The following is an 18,150-nucleotide window of genomic DNA, read 5'->3' on the forward strand; positions in this document are numbered from 1 at the left end:
CAAACCACCACCATAGACAAAAGAAATGCACAAAAATGAAGTTTAGAAAAAGCGACCTTATTATTACTGCACTGCGGTCACAAATCATTTTAGGGTCGTGTGCTGATTGACGGAATACCACAGGGCCCCCAACTACCTGCGGTCGGCCACCGGCAAGACCGTGACTCGAATCCCACTACCCTCCAGAGGGAGCTTCCCGGCCTGACGTCGCTTAAGGAACCAAATCGGTTCTAAGCAACACAACTGATACCCTTACATCCCCCAAAGGCACTGGTACTCCCGCGCACAGACGGAACGCAGCAAGTGGCTTGGCGCCTGGCTCCGGCGGGAGGGTGGTAGCTAACCAGGTGGCGAGGTCTACCACCAGCTAAAAGAGGTGTTATGTTTGGAATTACCCTTAGTCAACTCTTACGACATCCACGGGAAGAGGGGGGCGGCGACAATCGTATTCTTTCTCCGTCGCCGCACGGATAAAAGTGAATTCTATTTTGCAATAGCGAGTTCTATTTTGGAAAATGAATAATATCAGGAGAAAATAACGGACCTGTGTCATAGTCATTATATACCAGTAAAAAAAAAAGAAATATGCTAGATTTGAAAAAAACTAAAACTCTAGGAATCTCTAATATTGCAAGAAAGTCCAATAATAAAATTCACCTAAGAGGTAGAAAAACGTACAGAACGTCTATCATTAAATTTCTTTATATTTAAATAAAAAAAATATATTAAAATACATACATACATAAACTCACGCCCGTATTCCCTGAAGGGGTAGGCAGAACTACAAATCGAGAAACTATTTGCAGCCACTTATGATACAAAATCCTAAGGTGGATAATGATGACAAAAATTTGAAAAATGTTACAAATGGTAGGTTTATTTATAAAAGAGAATTCAATATCGTTTTGACGCTAATATCACAGGGTTACGCATACGCACGAAGTGTCTCCACGGGAGTTAAAAACAAAGTAACTATGTTTATATACAAGAGGTTATCGTCTGAGTATTTTTGGATAGATGTAATACCACTCATACATTTTATCGCCTTCTTTAAACCATACTAGACTGAATTTAACGAAAGATCTAAATGACTTAAGATTATATTTCGCATTGTTTACAAATAAAAATATTTTACTTTCCCTCGTCAATTAATGCAATCGATTGCTTCTGCACAATTCCATCCATAATTGTTCACAACGTAAAAAATACAGTTCTCTGATGAATGTCTAGAAATACTCCGAGAAGATAAAACAGTATACAAAAATGACAGTTTATAGGCAATCTTAAATCACTCATAAACCTGTTTTTTCTTCGACTAGTAAGTTTAGTATGTAACAAGTACAAATAGTCTTGTCATTATCTAGAGCCATACTACAGACAATTCTTTAGAATGTTTGTTCTAAAGGAATCGATTTTCTAGACAATTTTAACTAGACGCCATTTTTATTGCTTGATACGTTTTTACATTATTATAACGAACTATTTATTCGTGTTTTTATGAATAAATTATGTCTAATAAATCATTCTACACGTTTTAAAATACTATATTATGAATGAAATAAATGGTTAAAGCATTTAAATCTAATTTAAAAAATATTATTTTTACAAAATATTTTTTTATTTGGTAAATTATTAATTAAATATTACATTTAAAGCGGGCGCTCTTATTTTAAGAGAGTTTTACACAAATTCCACGAGAGACTTTCATTCGCATTAGGTTTTTCATGTCTAGGTGACAGTATCAGCCCGTATAAGCGGTAAATAAATAGGAATTTAGAAATTTGTAACGCCATGTTGTAATATTAACTTTTACTCTTGTGAGATCTGCGCCATTATGAATCGTTGTCTATTTCAAATAAAAATTATCTTAAAGCTGTTAATGTTAAGAAAATTCGGTCTTAAAACTTCACATGCAAAGATTTCTGTTTAGCTCTTAACATTATCTATAGACTATCTACTAGTGCACATTGTGGTCTATAAACAGTTTAGAAAGACTCTAGAAGTACGCCTTTAGACTTTGAAAATTTTCAACTCTTAACTCTATCTATTCGTGCGTTCTTAACTCCTTCTTATGAATAGCTACAAGGTTGTGCCCACTTGGCTAGAGGCTATCTATAAGCGTTCTTGAAGATAACTTGAGGGATATTTTACTCTAGAGGTAGACAATCAAATCGCATTCTATTAGATATCTAATATCCCCTTTTTAGACTCGCCAATGCTACTTGGGTTAGGTATAGGTAGGAATGTAGGATTCGTCAAAACGTGACCCAACATTTAATGAGTGCTAACTGCGAATGAATTGAACGCGTGATCGCATCGGACTTTCTTCAAATAATTATTGCGGTAAATAAAATATTCTGACATCAACACATAATTAAATCGTTTGTTGTTAGTCGTATAATAAAGTATAAAACGTTTATAAATAAATACTAGGCACTACACTACATAACGCCCGATAACGCCGATGTGGCCGACTTCTTTTATTTCGGCCCATTTTTTTTGTCTTCTCCATACGCAATAAGAGTACATACAGGCGTGAGTTTATGCAGGTACGTAAGTTTATCCTTATTATCCAAGAATTAATTACCAAAGATAATCTAAGGGGGGCTTTGACTTTGTCGTTGAAAAACTATTGTCTCCATAGGTCGCAATTAGTTTACCAACTGAAAAAATAGTTTGGAAATAGGTAGTATAAACGGGAGCGGTAAAATAATACATTATATACTTTGTTTCACTACATGTCAGTACACCTACAGTACACATATACCTATGTATTATTTTATCAGAGTGGGGTTGCAGCGACATCTATCGGTTTATCGGATTATTTCGTTATTTTTTTTTAAATGAATGGTATTGTGTTGGATATCAAATGAAAGGGCGTAATTGACACATTTCAAATATGTAATTTTTTTCCTTGTATTTACTCGATAAATACGTTGAATTGATAACTGCTCAGACATGTTCCGGATAAGTTTTATCTCCAAATCTTACATATACATACATACATACATAAACTCACGCCTATTTCCCACCGGGGTAAGCAGAGACTATAGAATTCCATTTGCTTCGATCCTGACACACTTCTCTTGCTTCCTCCACATTCATCAATCGCTTCATACACGCACGCCGGTAACACGTTATTAATAAATAAAACCCAAAAATAGTATAAATAAAAATATAAGTTTAAACCCCGACTAGTCGGGTTTCAGTTTTTAAACTATATTTTTATTTATACTATTTCTGGGTTTTATTTATTATGTGATGAAAAAACAGGGACCCGTTTTTCCTTTTGAGGTTCGGAAGCCTAAAAATACTTATGTAATTCAGACTGCAGGTAGGTAACAAATAACTTGAGACCAGTAATAGAATAAACAATATAGTGTATTTTGGAAGACATAGTTTGAGGCATATTCATTTTGTATAAAAATATCAAGAACTTAAAATGCAATAATAACAAATAAAAGATTTATATGAGCAAAGTACGTATTCAAAAATTATACACGTTATCTTTTAAAATAACATAGTTTGGACACAATTTCAACAACAACTGAATTTATGTACGTGCAAAATACGCAAATATTACGACAAATATTACAGAGAAAACGTTACGTTAATATTACGCAAATATTACAGAGAAAACGTTAATCAATCTTAAAGTAAATCTCTAATTACGTTATAACACTGAGACACGACTAATAATAATACTGGAAAGTATAACTGGGAATGATTTATTAGTGCTTCAAAGTTCCTTGAAAGTTTTCCGTAATATGTCCAAATATATTTCTACGTGTTTTGGTGTGAAGATCAATGATGGTCTAAGACGAATAGCTGCTTCACCACATATCCCTCCCAATACACCTACAAAAAAAAATATGCATTTTATAAAACATATTGCAATCAAATACGAGACACAGGGACTATGCGAAACCAATATTAAAAAAGAGTTAATAACAAATAAGTATCTCACCATTTTTCTTTAGAAGTGCGTTGAGTTTATCGCGTGCTTCCGGGGTACACATATTAAATGCCAAGAAGGTGCCACGTCCCCTCACGCTGTTCATTATACTAGGAAATTCTTGTTCCATAGCGTGAAGACCACATTTGAATGCCTGTCCAGTCACATTTACCAAATCGATTAATTTCTCATTTTTGATTACTTCCAAAACTTTTCCCAAGAGAATCAATTTTCCTGGATCACCCATCCATGTGTTGAAAATACGGTACGCCTGTGGAGGTCTGGAAATAACACATTAAAAATTAAACTTCCTTACTTATGTGAAAACATCGTCATACAATGTCTGTTTCCTGTTGAATGTAAAACAGGTAAATACACCACTGTTCGGCTAACTGCAACTAGTCTCGTAGATAAGTATGTAAAAAACAAAACTGTGTCCCGTTTCAAGTTTTGGAAGAAATATATATTTATGTTACTTAATCTAACTTTATTATTCTGCCTGTATTTGAAGTGTCACAAAATAGACCTACTTACACGATCTAGTTTTAAAACTGCACACGAATTTTGTTCGATTTTTGGTAGCGTCGCGTGAAATGTAGGTAAGTCAATAGCCAATTCACTTATTGAATAATTACAACAAGTCCGTGTTCAAAAGGGCACTTACAGTTAGACACTGTTACAAGTATGTCAAAACAAGAATATCCCACATACCCACCCACCAACTATGCCAAAGTAAGCTCCTGCTTAGTACCTCTAAAATAAAATGAATTGACGGGCATTCTTTAGAAATCAATAAAAATACTTACTTGAATTCTTTTTTGAAGTAGAATCCGCCGGTCAACATTTTCTTGCTGAATGTCACAATATCGGGAGGACATTCTAAGTTAAAATGTTCATGACACCACATTTTTCCCGTGGCTCCGCAACCAGTCTGCACCTCGTCTATTATGAAGGCAACTCCATTCTGAAAAGTTTTCCCATTAGCTAGTCATCTATTCGATGCATTTTTTCTTAATATTATTTCAAATTAGGTATGTACTCACTTCCCTGCAAATCCTTTGAAGACATTGGAAAAATCGGGGCGATGCTTCATAGTCGCCGCCTTCCGACTGGATTGGCTCTACGACCAAGCCGGCAACAGGACAGATGCATTTATACTGATGAATAAGACACTGCACTTCTGCTAAGCATCTGAAAAATATTGTTAAACGGGAGAGATTCCGTTACGTTACAAATGAACTCCTCCATCGATCTATAAGCAGTTAAAGTTCCACTACCAACGAATTTATTGGGAAAAGATATTATTGGAATAAGATATGGAAATAGATATTATTTTCGTACGTAAGTTCAAGCAAACTTGGTCTCAAACAAAACAGCAAAAAAGTTTTAAAAAATGTTAAAAGCGATCAACACCGACTACTTAATTATTAATGTTAAAATACCTGTCATCTTCTGCCATATTCTCACATTGAAAACACTCAAGTGGATATTTGTATCTTGGGAACGAAGCAACTGGCCAGTTAGGAAATGATGGACAATCCAATTTATGGATTGCCTTCGACCTTGTTGTAGCTAACGATCCAAACGTGCGACCGTGAAAGCCTCCCTGTAATTATATATATTTTTAAAAATGAAATTAAAAACATTATACACCTTATTTAACGTAGTTTGATAAGAATGGCAGTAGGACAGATATATAGTACATCGCCTATCGCGAAACGGACTAGATATATCTCTTTGGCACTAAAAGTATACAGCTTAGTACCTACAAAAGAGACATGCCACTCTAATCATATGTCATGCGTAATAAATAAATATCAAAAGCGATCACTATCCTAAGACAACATCAATAAAAAAGCTACCTTAAAAGACATAATAGACAGATTTGGTGATCCAGGCGGCTCATTCAGCATGCATGATTTCAGGTCTTCATCCGAGAATTCTGTTGAACCACAACGCTCTTTGGTACGGTACCAAAAACAAACTGCTTTGTACGCATTCTCATTTGAGCAAGAACCACACATCATAGTAAAAATATGATCCATATGGCGCGGTGCTACTGTTAGAAGTACATTGCGAACTCGTTCAGGCCAGTCTGTCGCGGGGAAGACACCAAGTGCTGGCCGGTTCACCATCGATTTCTGAAAATGTTTATTACAATCCATAAAAACAAGTAACTGTTTGCTTCCTTTTCGCGTCTAAATCATTGGGCCGATTTCCATGAAAACTTGCACACAAATAGATTGAAATTGCAAACAAAGAACAAACAAAACAAAGCTAGGAAATTACAGGTTAATATAATAAGGTTACAGGGTATTAGGTTTAAAACGTATACTAACAAGGCTATGTTCGTCTTGAAATGCTGATAATAACGCCGGATGATTGTATCCAAGCGGTAGTGAAGATATTTGTGTAAAGACATCTAAAAGTGTATTGCCGTCAGCGTCGACAAAATAATTCCCGGCGCACTTGTCATAGTCCGCAAATAGTTGGACTGAACCCGCTTGCTGAAATAATAATTAATTATTTTACTATTAATATTTATTGGTTACATTATTATTAATACTTATTTATAATTTAAAATAATAAAAAAACACAAAAAATTTCATGAATTATCTGACAGGAAATTCCACTTGATATCACCTCGAGTTATGGTCTGAATTATCCCCGTCAGTATTTGTTACGGTGTCACTAACACTCGCACGCACTTGTATGGCTAGCTGTTGTACGGTGTGTAAGTGACATCGTAACGAATAGTGAGGTGATTCAGCTCATTATTCTGAGGTAATATAAAGTGGAAATTTCCATCGCAAAAGTATAGAATTAAAAAGAATTATTAAATAGGTAATTCCACTTGATATTAATTCAAGATCGTTGTGTGAATCATCCCCCTCAGTATTCGTTACGATGTCACTAACACCCTGTATACATGTAGGTCATTGTAGGTACCCACTTATATGAAAGAAAAAAGAATGAAAGAAAAATGATTTATTTCTATGATGAACGCCATATTACAAACTATGGATACTTAGGTTTACAACTATAACCAGCGATAACATAAGCCTTCTATTGACATACATATAATCGTAAGTGTTCGAAAAACTGGCACTCCAGATTTGCTCTAAGTACGATAACAATTTTATCTCTATGATAGTCATTCAGAAGGTATCATGTACTTGGTAATGCAGAGCCTTGGAACAAATATGCAATTCGTTACACAAAATAGAGAATTATGTTAGACTATATCGCAACTCCTTTTTCATACCTACATGATTCCATAATCAAATTTTATTATCATGAGTCATGTGATAGTGTTATGGTTTTAATAATTTTGATAGCAAGCACTATATTATATCATATTATCCAGGATCTGTAGATGAAGCCGGAAGGTAGTCGAAAGAAGTGTTTCATAAAACCACGCATCATTATCGAGTTTAGGCTCGTTTGATTTATCTAGGCAACCACTCTCTGTGCTAAATCATATCCAGGGTCTGTCGATGAGGCCAAAAAGGGAGTCGAAAGAACTCTTTTATAAAACCGCGCAACATTATCGAGTTTAGGCTCGTTTCACTTGTCGTGGCAAACACTTTCTGTGCTATATCATATCCAGGGTCTGTAGATGAAACTGGAAGGTAGTCGAAAGAACTCTTTTATAAAACCACGCAACATTCGAGTATGGCCTCCTTTGATTTTTCTTGGCAAGCACTCTTGTCGTAGATGATATTCAGGGTCTTCAGATGGGGCGGGAAGCTGTCAAAGGGACTCTGTTATCTAGTTTGCGCTCAAGCCATTAGTAATGTAATACTTACTTATACTTAAATACCCTCTAAGCCTCTACAAGTATAGTCGAAACACAGGATTTCTAATAATATCAGAATGACCTAATTTTTATTCGACCATAACTTGCAACTACCTCTCAAGGTTCATGAGACAACTACAAACATATCCAGCACAATCCCATTTGAGTCTGTCGGCTTTACGTCTCACATCAGCGATTCCAGTTTTTGAACGTGATGTTGTATTTTGGAATCGAACAATTAGGCGTTTGGTTGAAGTTCTCCAGATAAGAAAATTAAATTAAATAGTAACTAATACCTCCAAATTTTGTCAACTTTTTCTATTTATGGCTGCGTTGGCTAAGTTGTAGAACGATACAACTTATTGATTGTGATTAGATTACCGATAGGTAGATTACCTTTGAAAGAAAAAGGTTAAATCTTATCTTATGCGCATGCAAAGACGACTATATCAAATAAGATAAATCACACAAACATCTTATCTAAACCTAAACCCATTTAATACAGGCCTATTCCATTGATTTAACTGGGTACCAAAAAAAACGAAGGTAAACTGTATCAAATGATAAAAATCTTTTAAACGTAGATAGTAGTTTCTTCTTCAGTCTTGACTCTAACAAGAAAATATTTCTCCGACTTTTTCCGAACAGTGGTGTTTAGGACATAGCCGTGGTTGTATGCCATAGTAAGCGAATTCTTAGGACAGTTGCTAAACACCACTATTCGAAAGAATTTTGTAGAATTATTTTCTTTTTATATACTTTTTAGAGCGCGTATATCCGGAATCGGGTCTTAGTTTACATATATAGGCTCAACCACTGAACCACAGTGCGACATAGAGGAACCCAAAACGATATTTTTCGTTATTTTATTTTCTTACATTGTCGGCGTTATAGCTTTCTAATACCAAGTAAGAATCTATGAGCTAAACCACGAATAGACAGACGAACGGACATGGCGAAAATATAAAGGTTTCTTGTTGAATACTTAGGTACTTACCTACAGAATCCTAAAAAATGACTGATACTAAGGTTTTAGGTTCATTCTGCCGCTTAAAATCGTGTTTGACCGAAAAAAGCAATTTAAACAAAAAAAATACCGAGTTCAAAATCTGTCAAATAAAAAGTAAGAAATAATAATTATGTTGTTGATTACAATATCAGTGTACGAATTCTGAAGTCGGCGACAATTTAACTATTTTTCGACTACCTATACCTTGAAAATGTCTAAACCGATTTTGATGAATTTTGCACTCTTCCCTAAGTTGGATGATACTTTGTCCCATAAAAAAATAATTACTGCAATACGATTTGTAGTTAGTGAGAAAGTGACAGACAAAATAATATACATACATACACTGTGTGAAATTTGTCACGCGTGTTTACTAGGGCACATAGATGAACCTTACGAATATTGTAGAATTCCAACAATATCACATAGGTACATAAGGGCTACGGGTCACATTAATCCTTCATTTCTGAAATCGGTTAAAAATTATAACAAATAACTTCTTTCAATCGCCCTTAACTGTAGGTAGGTATGTGTCTGTTTCCAACGAGTACAATAATATCTACAAAATAAATTGATGGTGATAAAGTGGTTCAATATGTATTCATTGAAATAAATTAAATAGGTACCTACGTACTTTAAATTATCGGCACATGGGAAGGTCATTCGTAACGGGTAGTTCGTTGGTGATGTTTATAGAGCAGCATTGCACCTAGTCAAGGTAAAATAGTAAGTACCTGAAAAGAGTTCAGTTCTCTCAGAAGAGCTTGTGTCTTAGGACCAGGCATAGGGGTCTTCACGCATGGTCTGTCAGGCTCTTGTATTTGTGTAGAATCTGTAAATCGCAGAACGAATGATGAGACTATAAAATATATGTTATTCACCTTTCTGTGGAAAATTGACAAGTTTTCTATTTCATGGATATAGGTAATTAGTTAGGTACGTACCTACATAATCGTAAATTCAATTTCATTATGTAACATTTTTCAGGGGCTCCCAAACTTTTTCAGTTCGCAGGGCAATTGTTAGTTTAGTATTTTGTATTGGCATCTTAGCTATTCATCAATGTCTAATAATTAGTGACGTCACTTGGGACTTAAAGCAGTAAATAACTTGGGAGAACCAAAGTATTTAATGCAGATATCGCAGACAGCTATGTTACGCTTTATTAAGTGCGTCCTTATATCGTAGGTAATAGATACTGCCTCCTACGTTTGCGCTACAGCAACTAACCTCGCTAGTTCTGAGTAGAAGATGCACTGTAGTTATCCAATCGGCAAACGTGACTGAACCATCTTAATTGATTTTTCATTAATAAAACCTCTACACCGGAAATCTCCGATCGATGCAACACTTCTGTATTGGACACAAGATCCATTTGATCCACAAAATTGTGGAGACCTCGCATATGACTAGTTTCCTGATGTCGATCTTGTCAGTCTCCGGGGCATACTTCTGGGAGTAAATAGGTTAGCGATTGTAAAAGAGGCTTTTCTAAGCCCTCTGAGGATCATGTGTATATTCAAATATTAGGTCCTAAATACCCGCGAATTTTAAATTCCCACAAAGATAAAAACAGGTCTGCCTCACGCTACCTCTCAAGTCCCTACTGCGCACCAGGGCGCCGCGACGCACACTTTGGGAACCCCAGACCAACAATTTTATCTATACCTACCACCTAAGCGTACGTTTAAAGTTAAACAATTTTTGGTGGATAATGGATTTGCAGGCCAGTTTTGTAACTTTGACAGGTTCTGTGGACAACTGAGTTCCGTCAAAAATCAAATTCATTTATTCAACGTAATCAGATAAACCTATCAAAAGTCAATTTTACAATATTTATTTTGTATGTTTATTTATAAATTTATTTATGATATGAAATATACCTTGAGTAAATGAATCTCATTTTTGACGGAACTGGGTTCTATTTTATGTTTTTATAGCTAAGACAAAACGATCACATTAAACAAAGAATTTGAGAAACTAGACTTACATTTTACAGACGGTAATAATCTTTTCGTAATAAATATTCCGTTTGCGCGAAGCATAATGGCAGCTTTAAAAATTTTGAAACTTGTACTAAGAATACAAAACTCTGTTATTTATGATATATCAGACACGTTCGAACTCTTACAGTTGGTTCAATTGCACTGAATAATTGAAAAATCACAGTAATAATTCAATCAATTTAATCCTAAACGCGCGTCGCGCACCCTCCTTCCTTCCGCCCGTTCACCAACGCCAACACCCGCATGCAGTGTGGCCAACTTTATTTAACGAATCCGCAAATTGTACTATGGTATCGTAACTCACTAGAAAAACCACTAAATTTGGCTATCCCTTAAACCACCAGAAAACCATTAGCGCATAAAAAATGCCAGACAAACAATACATATATAGGATTTGAAAATAAAATATTAATATTGTAATTTATATTGTTTACCCGACTACGGCGAAGCAAAAAGGTGGGTTATGTGTTTGACCACTATACTCTCGGAACAATGACTAAAGCATGGAAGCCGGGCTAAAATAAAAACCGAATACCCTATAGCTTATTCACAAATTTTAATTAGAATATCATAAGTGTGAATGAAACAAAATATTGTTGTTTGTTCGTATTATTTTAGAACGTGTCACTAGTAAAAAAAAGGGTAAATGTCACATGGTCACCTTTGGTCTACTTATAATACTGACAAATATGAAAGTACTACTAACGTCGTCAAAATACTTATATCGATGAACCAACTTAATTATATAGTTTAATGTTTTGTTCGTACCGATCGGAAGCTCGACGAATTTGTTAAATAAAAAAACTGAAAATTATTAATTTCTGTTAAAAAACGTGGCCAGAGACTGTTTACCTGGGCTGTTTACAGTTCCCTAGACAAGATGTCATGTGTTGTGGAAGGGTGTAAATCTCATAGTTCTAGAAAAGAAAATGAAGACGAATCCTTAACATTTCATCGGTAAGTTTAGAGATATTTTTATTCAATTTTGGAAAGATAAAAGTGATAAACGGTAAGAAAGTATAATAATATATGTCTATCTACTCAAAACAATACAAGTATTTGCTTTATTCTAGGGTTTTCTGGAAAATTAAATTGTTGTATTTATAGGTTAGTAGTGATGTGAAAATTGTTGTCGATAGGTAATCGGATTAATACTGTTGCAGATTTCCTAAAGACGATGAAATAAAAATGAAATGGACTCGGTGCATCAATAGGGCTAATTGGACTCCAAAAGAGCATAGTAGAATTTGCTCAAAACATTTCACTGAAGACTCTTATGTACCAAATGAAAATAAAAAATGGAGAAGGCTGAAATCCAATGCTTTACCTACGTTAAATATACCAGAAGAAACATCCAGCTTGGCCATGGTAAATTATGAATTTATTTGATTTATTTATTACATAATGGAATAAAATAAACAATAAAATGCATGCAACTTCTGCGGGCTACAGAAACATAATGTTGTAGTTCAATGGACATAAATTGTTTAATAATGTAATAAAATTAAAACAACTCAGTAACTTAAAGATTGGACAATAATTTCAATTTCATTCTAGTCTTTTATATTTATTTTTTTTTACAATTCATACAACAAATATATTTCATTATTTAGATATATACATTGTCTCATTCCCTTGCGGCGTAGACAGAGCCCTAGCTAGCTTAGAGGGCTAACTTGTTGATGGGCATAAAGGTGGAAAAAGATTTTAAAATACTGATGGGTTCAAAATAAAGAAACTTAAGAATCATGTAAATGATTTTCGCTCAATTCCTTGATAAGTTTTTACGACCTGCGTGTGAAGAGAAGCAGCTAATTCATTCTGCGTTTTTTCAATTCTCCCAGACCAGCATATAAGGCTTAGAAAGATCTTTATGAAAAATAATTATATTTTATGTTTTCAGAAAACCTTATCATCAAGTGAAGCAAATCGTAGCCTAGCACAAGCGGCAACAAGTTGCCACTATACAAATAGAAAGGTAAGCTTTATTAATTACTCTTTCGTTGATTAATAATCAAACAATATAGACATAGACAATACAACATATGAATATTCAACACTTTAGAGACTTAAGTGATAACATTTTTTTTATACTTGTTCAGGAACCGCTTTCAGAAATCAGCACGCAGACATCCATTGATTTAAAAAGAAAAGTATCATGTGGCACATCTACGGATGAAGATGAAATACAGCCTGAAAAAAAAATCAAATTATTAGAAAAACATGTTGAAAAATTGAAAAATGTTTCAAAACGTCGTTTACGAAGAATTAATACTTTAACAAAACGCAATACTAGACTTTCAAAAAAGAATGAGGATCTCTACACAGCCTTACTAGACAAATTAAGACTGGAAAATGTTGAATTGAAGTATATTAACATGCTAGATAGTATAAATAAAAATGATATAATAAAAAGGTTTCTTCAGAAACAATACGATGATGTGCTTACTAGGGAGTACAGTCTAGAAATTAAGAAATTTGCTGTAACTTTGCATTATTTATCTCCAAAAGCATACTCATTCATCAGAGAACAATTTGAAAACGTTTTGCCACATCCAAAAAGTATATCAGCGTGGTATAAATGTTTAGATTGTAGACCTGGTTTTACAACAGAAGCTTTGGACTCATTACAACAAAGAGCACAAGAAAATCCAAACAAAACTATATTTTGTGCTTTAGCCATGGATGAAATGGCTATAAGGAAACAAGTGGAATGGGATGGTAAAGAGTATTTTGGCTATAGTAACATTGGTTGTGATCTTGATGTAGATGATGTGCCACTAGCAAAAGAAGCTCTGACATTTATGGTAACATCAATTAATGATACATTTAAAGTGCCGGTTGGATATTTCCTTATCCATTCTATTACTGCTCAGCAGAAAGCTGCGTTAGTAAAACAATGCCTTACGCTTTTAAAAAATTGTGGTGTTAATGTCATCAGTCTTACCTATGATGGTGTTGCTACCAACAAAGCAATGTGTGAACATTTAGGCTGTGATATTAAATCGGAATCGTCTTTCAAGCTTGACGGGCAGGAAGTATGTCTGTGGCCAGACCCCTGCCACAATATTAAATTAGTCCGAAACACCTTCGGAGACAAAAAAACTTTTATGGATTTCCAAGGAAATACAGTTTCATGGTTTTATATAGAACTCCTAAACCAAATCCAAAATGAAGAAGATCTTCATTTAGGAACCAAGCTGAAAAATGATCACGTGAACTATGTCAAACAAAAAATGAAAGTGCGCTTGGCCACTCAATTGCTAAGTGAATCTGTGGCTGATGCCTTAGAATTTTGTAAGCAATTAGGCATACCAGAATTTGCAGGGTGTGATGGAACCATTACCTTTATTAGGTTATTTAATAACCTGTTTGATATAATGAACAGCCGCAATATGAGAGCAAAGGGATGGAAAAGAGCATTAACATCGTTCAACATAGACGAAACAATGGTTTTTTTTACAGCAGCTGAAATTTATATTAAAGGTTTGAAGCTTGGAGATGGAACTCTATTAATTCACTCTAACAGATCCACCGGATTCTGTGGGTTTCTAACGTGCATGTCATCTCTCATCAAGCTTTATAATATGTACGTTGTGAAAGAAAATAATTCTTTAAAGTACATATGTACTTACAAGTTGAGCCAAGATCACCTCGAGCTATTTTTTGGGGCCATCCGATCAAAGTGTGGCTTCAATAATAATCCTTCGGCACGAATATTTTGTGCAGCTTACAAAAAACTACTTGTGCATGCTCAGTTCAAAGATAGTGCTTCTGGAAATTGCATTCCCCTCGAGAAAATAACGGTTTTGAACTGTAATACTAATTATAAAAAAGCCATTGACGACAGCACCAGTTGTAGGCGACGTTTAGAGCCCGAGTTACATCATGACTTCGATGGCATAGCTGATCAAGATCATGATTATATTTTATGCCCAACAACTCTGACAGAGTATTCAAAAAATGTAGTAGAATATATAGCAGGTTTTATTGGAAGGAAACTAAAGAAGATATTAAAATGCGAAAAATGCATTGAAAGTCTCGAAAACACCAAAAACATAGATGAAAAATCCTTGATAGCTATAAAAAATAGAGGAGGCCTGTTCAAGCCAACATCCGATTTAAACAGAATCTGTCAATTCTCTGAAAAAATTGTAAGAGAATATCAAGTTCATATTGGCTCCAAGTATCTTGGCCAACCTATAAATTTGTTAAAGATGATCAATAAAGTTACAGCAAATATATTGCCAACACAGGTTTTCTGTGATTTAAAAGATCATTCTTTAGAGCAATCTTTATATGATGACCATAGAAATCTTCTAATAAAATCTATTGCACATCATTATTTTAAAATCAGGATTCATTACATTACAAAACAGTTAAGTGTACCCACTGAAAAAATTCGCACATATTTGACTAAAACTATTATATTTAAAGGTCAATGATTTATTATTACTTTATAGATGCTTATAGCGCACAGCACATTTAGTCTTGTTGTGACATATAATAATAATTATATAAGGTACTGACATATACTTTATAAAAAATATCTTTATTTGCATACTATGATGGTGTGGTGTATTGATTAATAAAGATATTTATTTAATGATTGTATTTTAATTTAAACTTGTGGTTTACCTAACTATGGCAAGGTAACATTTGTTTTGTTCGACCATACTATACTAATAACACATACAGGGTGTTAGTGGCATCGTAACGAAAACTTTGAGGGGTGATTGAGGCCATCATTCTGAGTTGATATCAAGTGGAATTTTCCGTCGCAAAAGTATCGAACTGAAAATAATTAAAAAAAAAACACTAAAATTTTCATGAATATTCGGACTGAAAATTCCACTTGATATCAACTCAGAATCATAGTCTGAACCATCCCCTTCAGTATTCGTTACGATGTCACTAACACCCATACCTACTTGTATGGCTACCGTATGTACTTGTGCGGGGTGTAAGTGACGTCATAACGAATACTGAGGGGGATGATTTAGCTGATTATTCTGAATTAATATCAAGTGGAATTTTCCATCGCAAAAGTATAGAATTGAAAATAATTTTAAAAAACTAAAAAAAATTATGAATTTTGCGACGAAAAATTCTACTTGATATTAACTCAGAATCATGGTCTGAATCATCCCCCTGATTATTCGTTACGATGTCACTAACACCCTGTATATACATACATACACATTGTACTAATTCTATTTCTCTTTTGTTTTGTATTTTGTTTTTTCCTGTTTGTGCAATAAAGTATTTGTTATGTTATGTTATGCTGCAATGAGGGTAATTTTTGCGCATATGACATAATTCTAGTAGTCTACAATTTCATCAAAATCCGATCTGTGGTTTCTTGGTGCACAAGTAACAATTTCCATCCATCCTCACCAAGTTTCGCATTTATAATGTTACGGGCTGGGGTTTCGTAATTTGAAGAAAAACATTGTCGAGAATTTCCGAGAATTTACTACATCCACACGAACGCTTGCTGATGATGAACTGGTTCAAGGTCGTCGCAGGAGTCGTAGATCCAATTGCCGGTATCTATTCAAAACTCACTTGTAGTCCAAAAGTGTCGCTGGTATTCGCTCGCTCCAAGTCATCCACATGTTACTCAGGAAGTATTGTACGAAGTATGAGGTAGGTATTATTCTAAAGATAAACGAATAGTCCCAACGGCTCAGTAGTTTTGAAGCCTATTCAATGCAAGTAAATAAATATTTCCCTTTGTAGTATTAGTGGCGTTTTCTTTTTCTAATTCGCATTAATAGACGAAATTGTATTCCAAATAAGTACAGCCGTATTTGCTCGAAGTGGAGACGTCTTCGAGACGATGCTATTCCTACATTGAACATTATAGATCAGACAGATGAAATGGTAATTACGGCCGAGCACCTCACACCCGAAGTCTCGACGGCAAAAGGGACAAAATTGTGGGTCCGCGTTAAATTCCCATATTTCGCCAGTTTTTGACTAGCGGCCCACTCGGCAGCCGGCCCTGCGGTTCGAGTAGTACGGGGCAGGTGCGTTGCTGCAAACCTGCAAGCGCAGGTCGCGTCCCACAATAAAGCACGCCCCCTCTCCTAGGGTATGAGCGTGAGCCCATCGGGCCTCTTACCGTCTGTGCGGCTTAGACCCGGCCGTTCCAATTTGCACGTCGATCGACACCAGTGCACGGCGGATGACATCATAAATAAATTCGAATATTACAAAATACCGATGAAACGAACAGTTGGCTATTTTCTTTCCTTCCTGAATGTGAGCTGCAGCTCCAAACTAATATAAACCAGACACCTAACCTATCAGAGACAGAGTCTCCTTTCATCAAGAAGAAGATAATTGCATCCTACAAAAAGAAATCTTGTAAAAAAAAAATATCGACATTAATTGTAAGTAAATTTAATTTTATCGACATATTACTAAAGTGAAACCCAACACTAGGCAATGAAAAACTTGTGACAACCTACGAAATTACGAAACAATTTTTGTATATGCGTCTTTGTCTAACATTACGCCGGTTCCGTAAGATAAAGTAGAGCAGAATTATAGAGTTCTGTGGCTATTTTAGCCTTCCTTCTATGCTTTAGTTATTGTTCTGAGACTATACTTCTGTTTTTACGGGTGTGGCACGGATCCTTTTTAAAAACTCAGACCAGTCAAAAGTCACTTGTCAAACTTGCCAATCTAATGGAAATTCCACTGAACCCAGTGGCAACACTGTACCTATGTTGCCATTTTTTTCCTCACATCCCCGTAAGTTCTATCCGCGAAGCTATGGAGGTCCGTATTCAGTAATCTGCCGTTCCCGGGAATGTTCCCATTTGTTGGGAATGTATCTGTGAATAATGAAATATTAAATAATTTGCCATTGTTTGATACTTTTAAATATATACCTACCTACTTACATCTAATTTAACGTGTAATCTTCAGTAATTTTGGCATTAATTAGTTACATACCTAAGTCCGTATAAACGTACTAGGTTAAAGGAGAAAAAGAGTATTTGGTTGAAATATAATCATAAAACTAGGTTTTCTTATACTACGGGCAATTTAATCTATTCACATTAATGAGTTCGAGCTCGTTAGATATTGTCTTGGCGAGCACTCTGATGCAACATGGGGTTTGAATGAATGTTAACGGAGGACGCTGAGTGATGGTGAACATGGTGTGGTGATGATGTATGGTAAATAAAAGTGATTCATGGCGAAAGTCGATTATGATTGGTGGCGTCTGATGTTAATTGCTTTTTATTGAAGAGCATCGATGGTGATGGTTGATGATGATTGTAGGGGACGTTTGATGTTGATTGACGATAGGTAATTGAAGATGGTGAATGATGGTTATTGATGTTTGCTTTGTTTACTAGATTTT

The 18,150-nt window shown here is 34.9% G+C and overlaps 1 protein-coding gene across 2 annotated transcripts; it reads right to left on the reverse strand.

Annotated features, from left to right (window-relative positions):
- Positions 1-3,363: 3,363 nt before the first annotated feature.
- Positions 3,364-11,222, reverse strand: LOC126367715 (4-aminobutyrate aminotransferase, mitochondrial). 2 transcript variants are annotated; one of them, XM_050011386.1, is made up of 9 exons: positions 11,204-11,222; positions 9,498-9,595; positions 6,295-6,462; positions 5,818-6,096; positions 5,398-5,561; positions 4,999-5,146; positions 4,762-4,919; positions 3,968-4,236; positions 3,364-3,858 (listed from the first exon to the last, which is right to left on the reverse strand). In XM_050011386.1, exons 2-9 carry the CDS (start codon positions 9,546-9,548, stop codon positions 3,740-3,742), a joined length of 1,356 nt encoding a protein of 451 aa, XP_049867343.1. In that variant the 5' UTR covers positions 9,549-9,595; positions 11,204-11,222; the 3' UTR covers positions 3,364-3,739. The 2 variants fall into 2 exon arrangements, with proteins under 2 accessions (XP_049867343.1, XP_049867342.1); XM_050011385.1 differs by lacking the exon at positions 11,204-11,222 and adding an exon at positions 10,754-11,018.
- Between the last annotated feature and the right edge of the window lie 6,928 nt (positions 11,223-18,150).

Source organism: Pectinophora gossypiella, chromosome 6 (genome assembly GCF_024362695.1).
Source record: "Pectinophora gossypiella chromosome 6, ilPecGoss1.1, whole genome shotgun sequence".
Taxonomy (NCBI): Eukaryota; Metazoa; Arthropoda; class Insecta; order Lepidoptera; family Gelechiidae; genus Pectinophora; species Pectinophora gossypiella.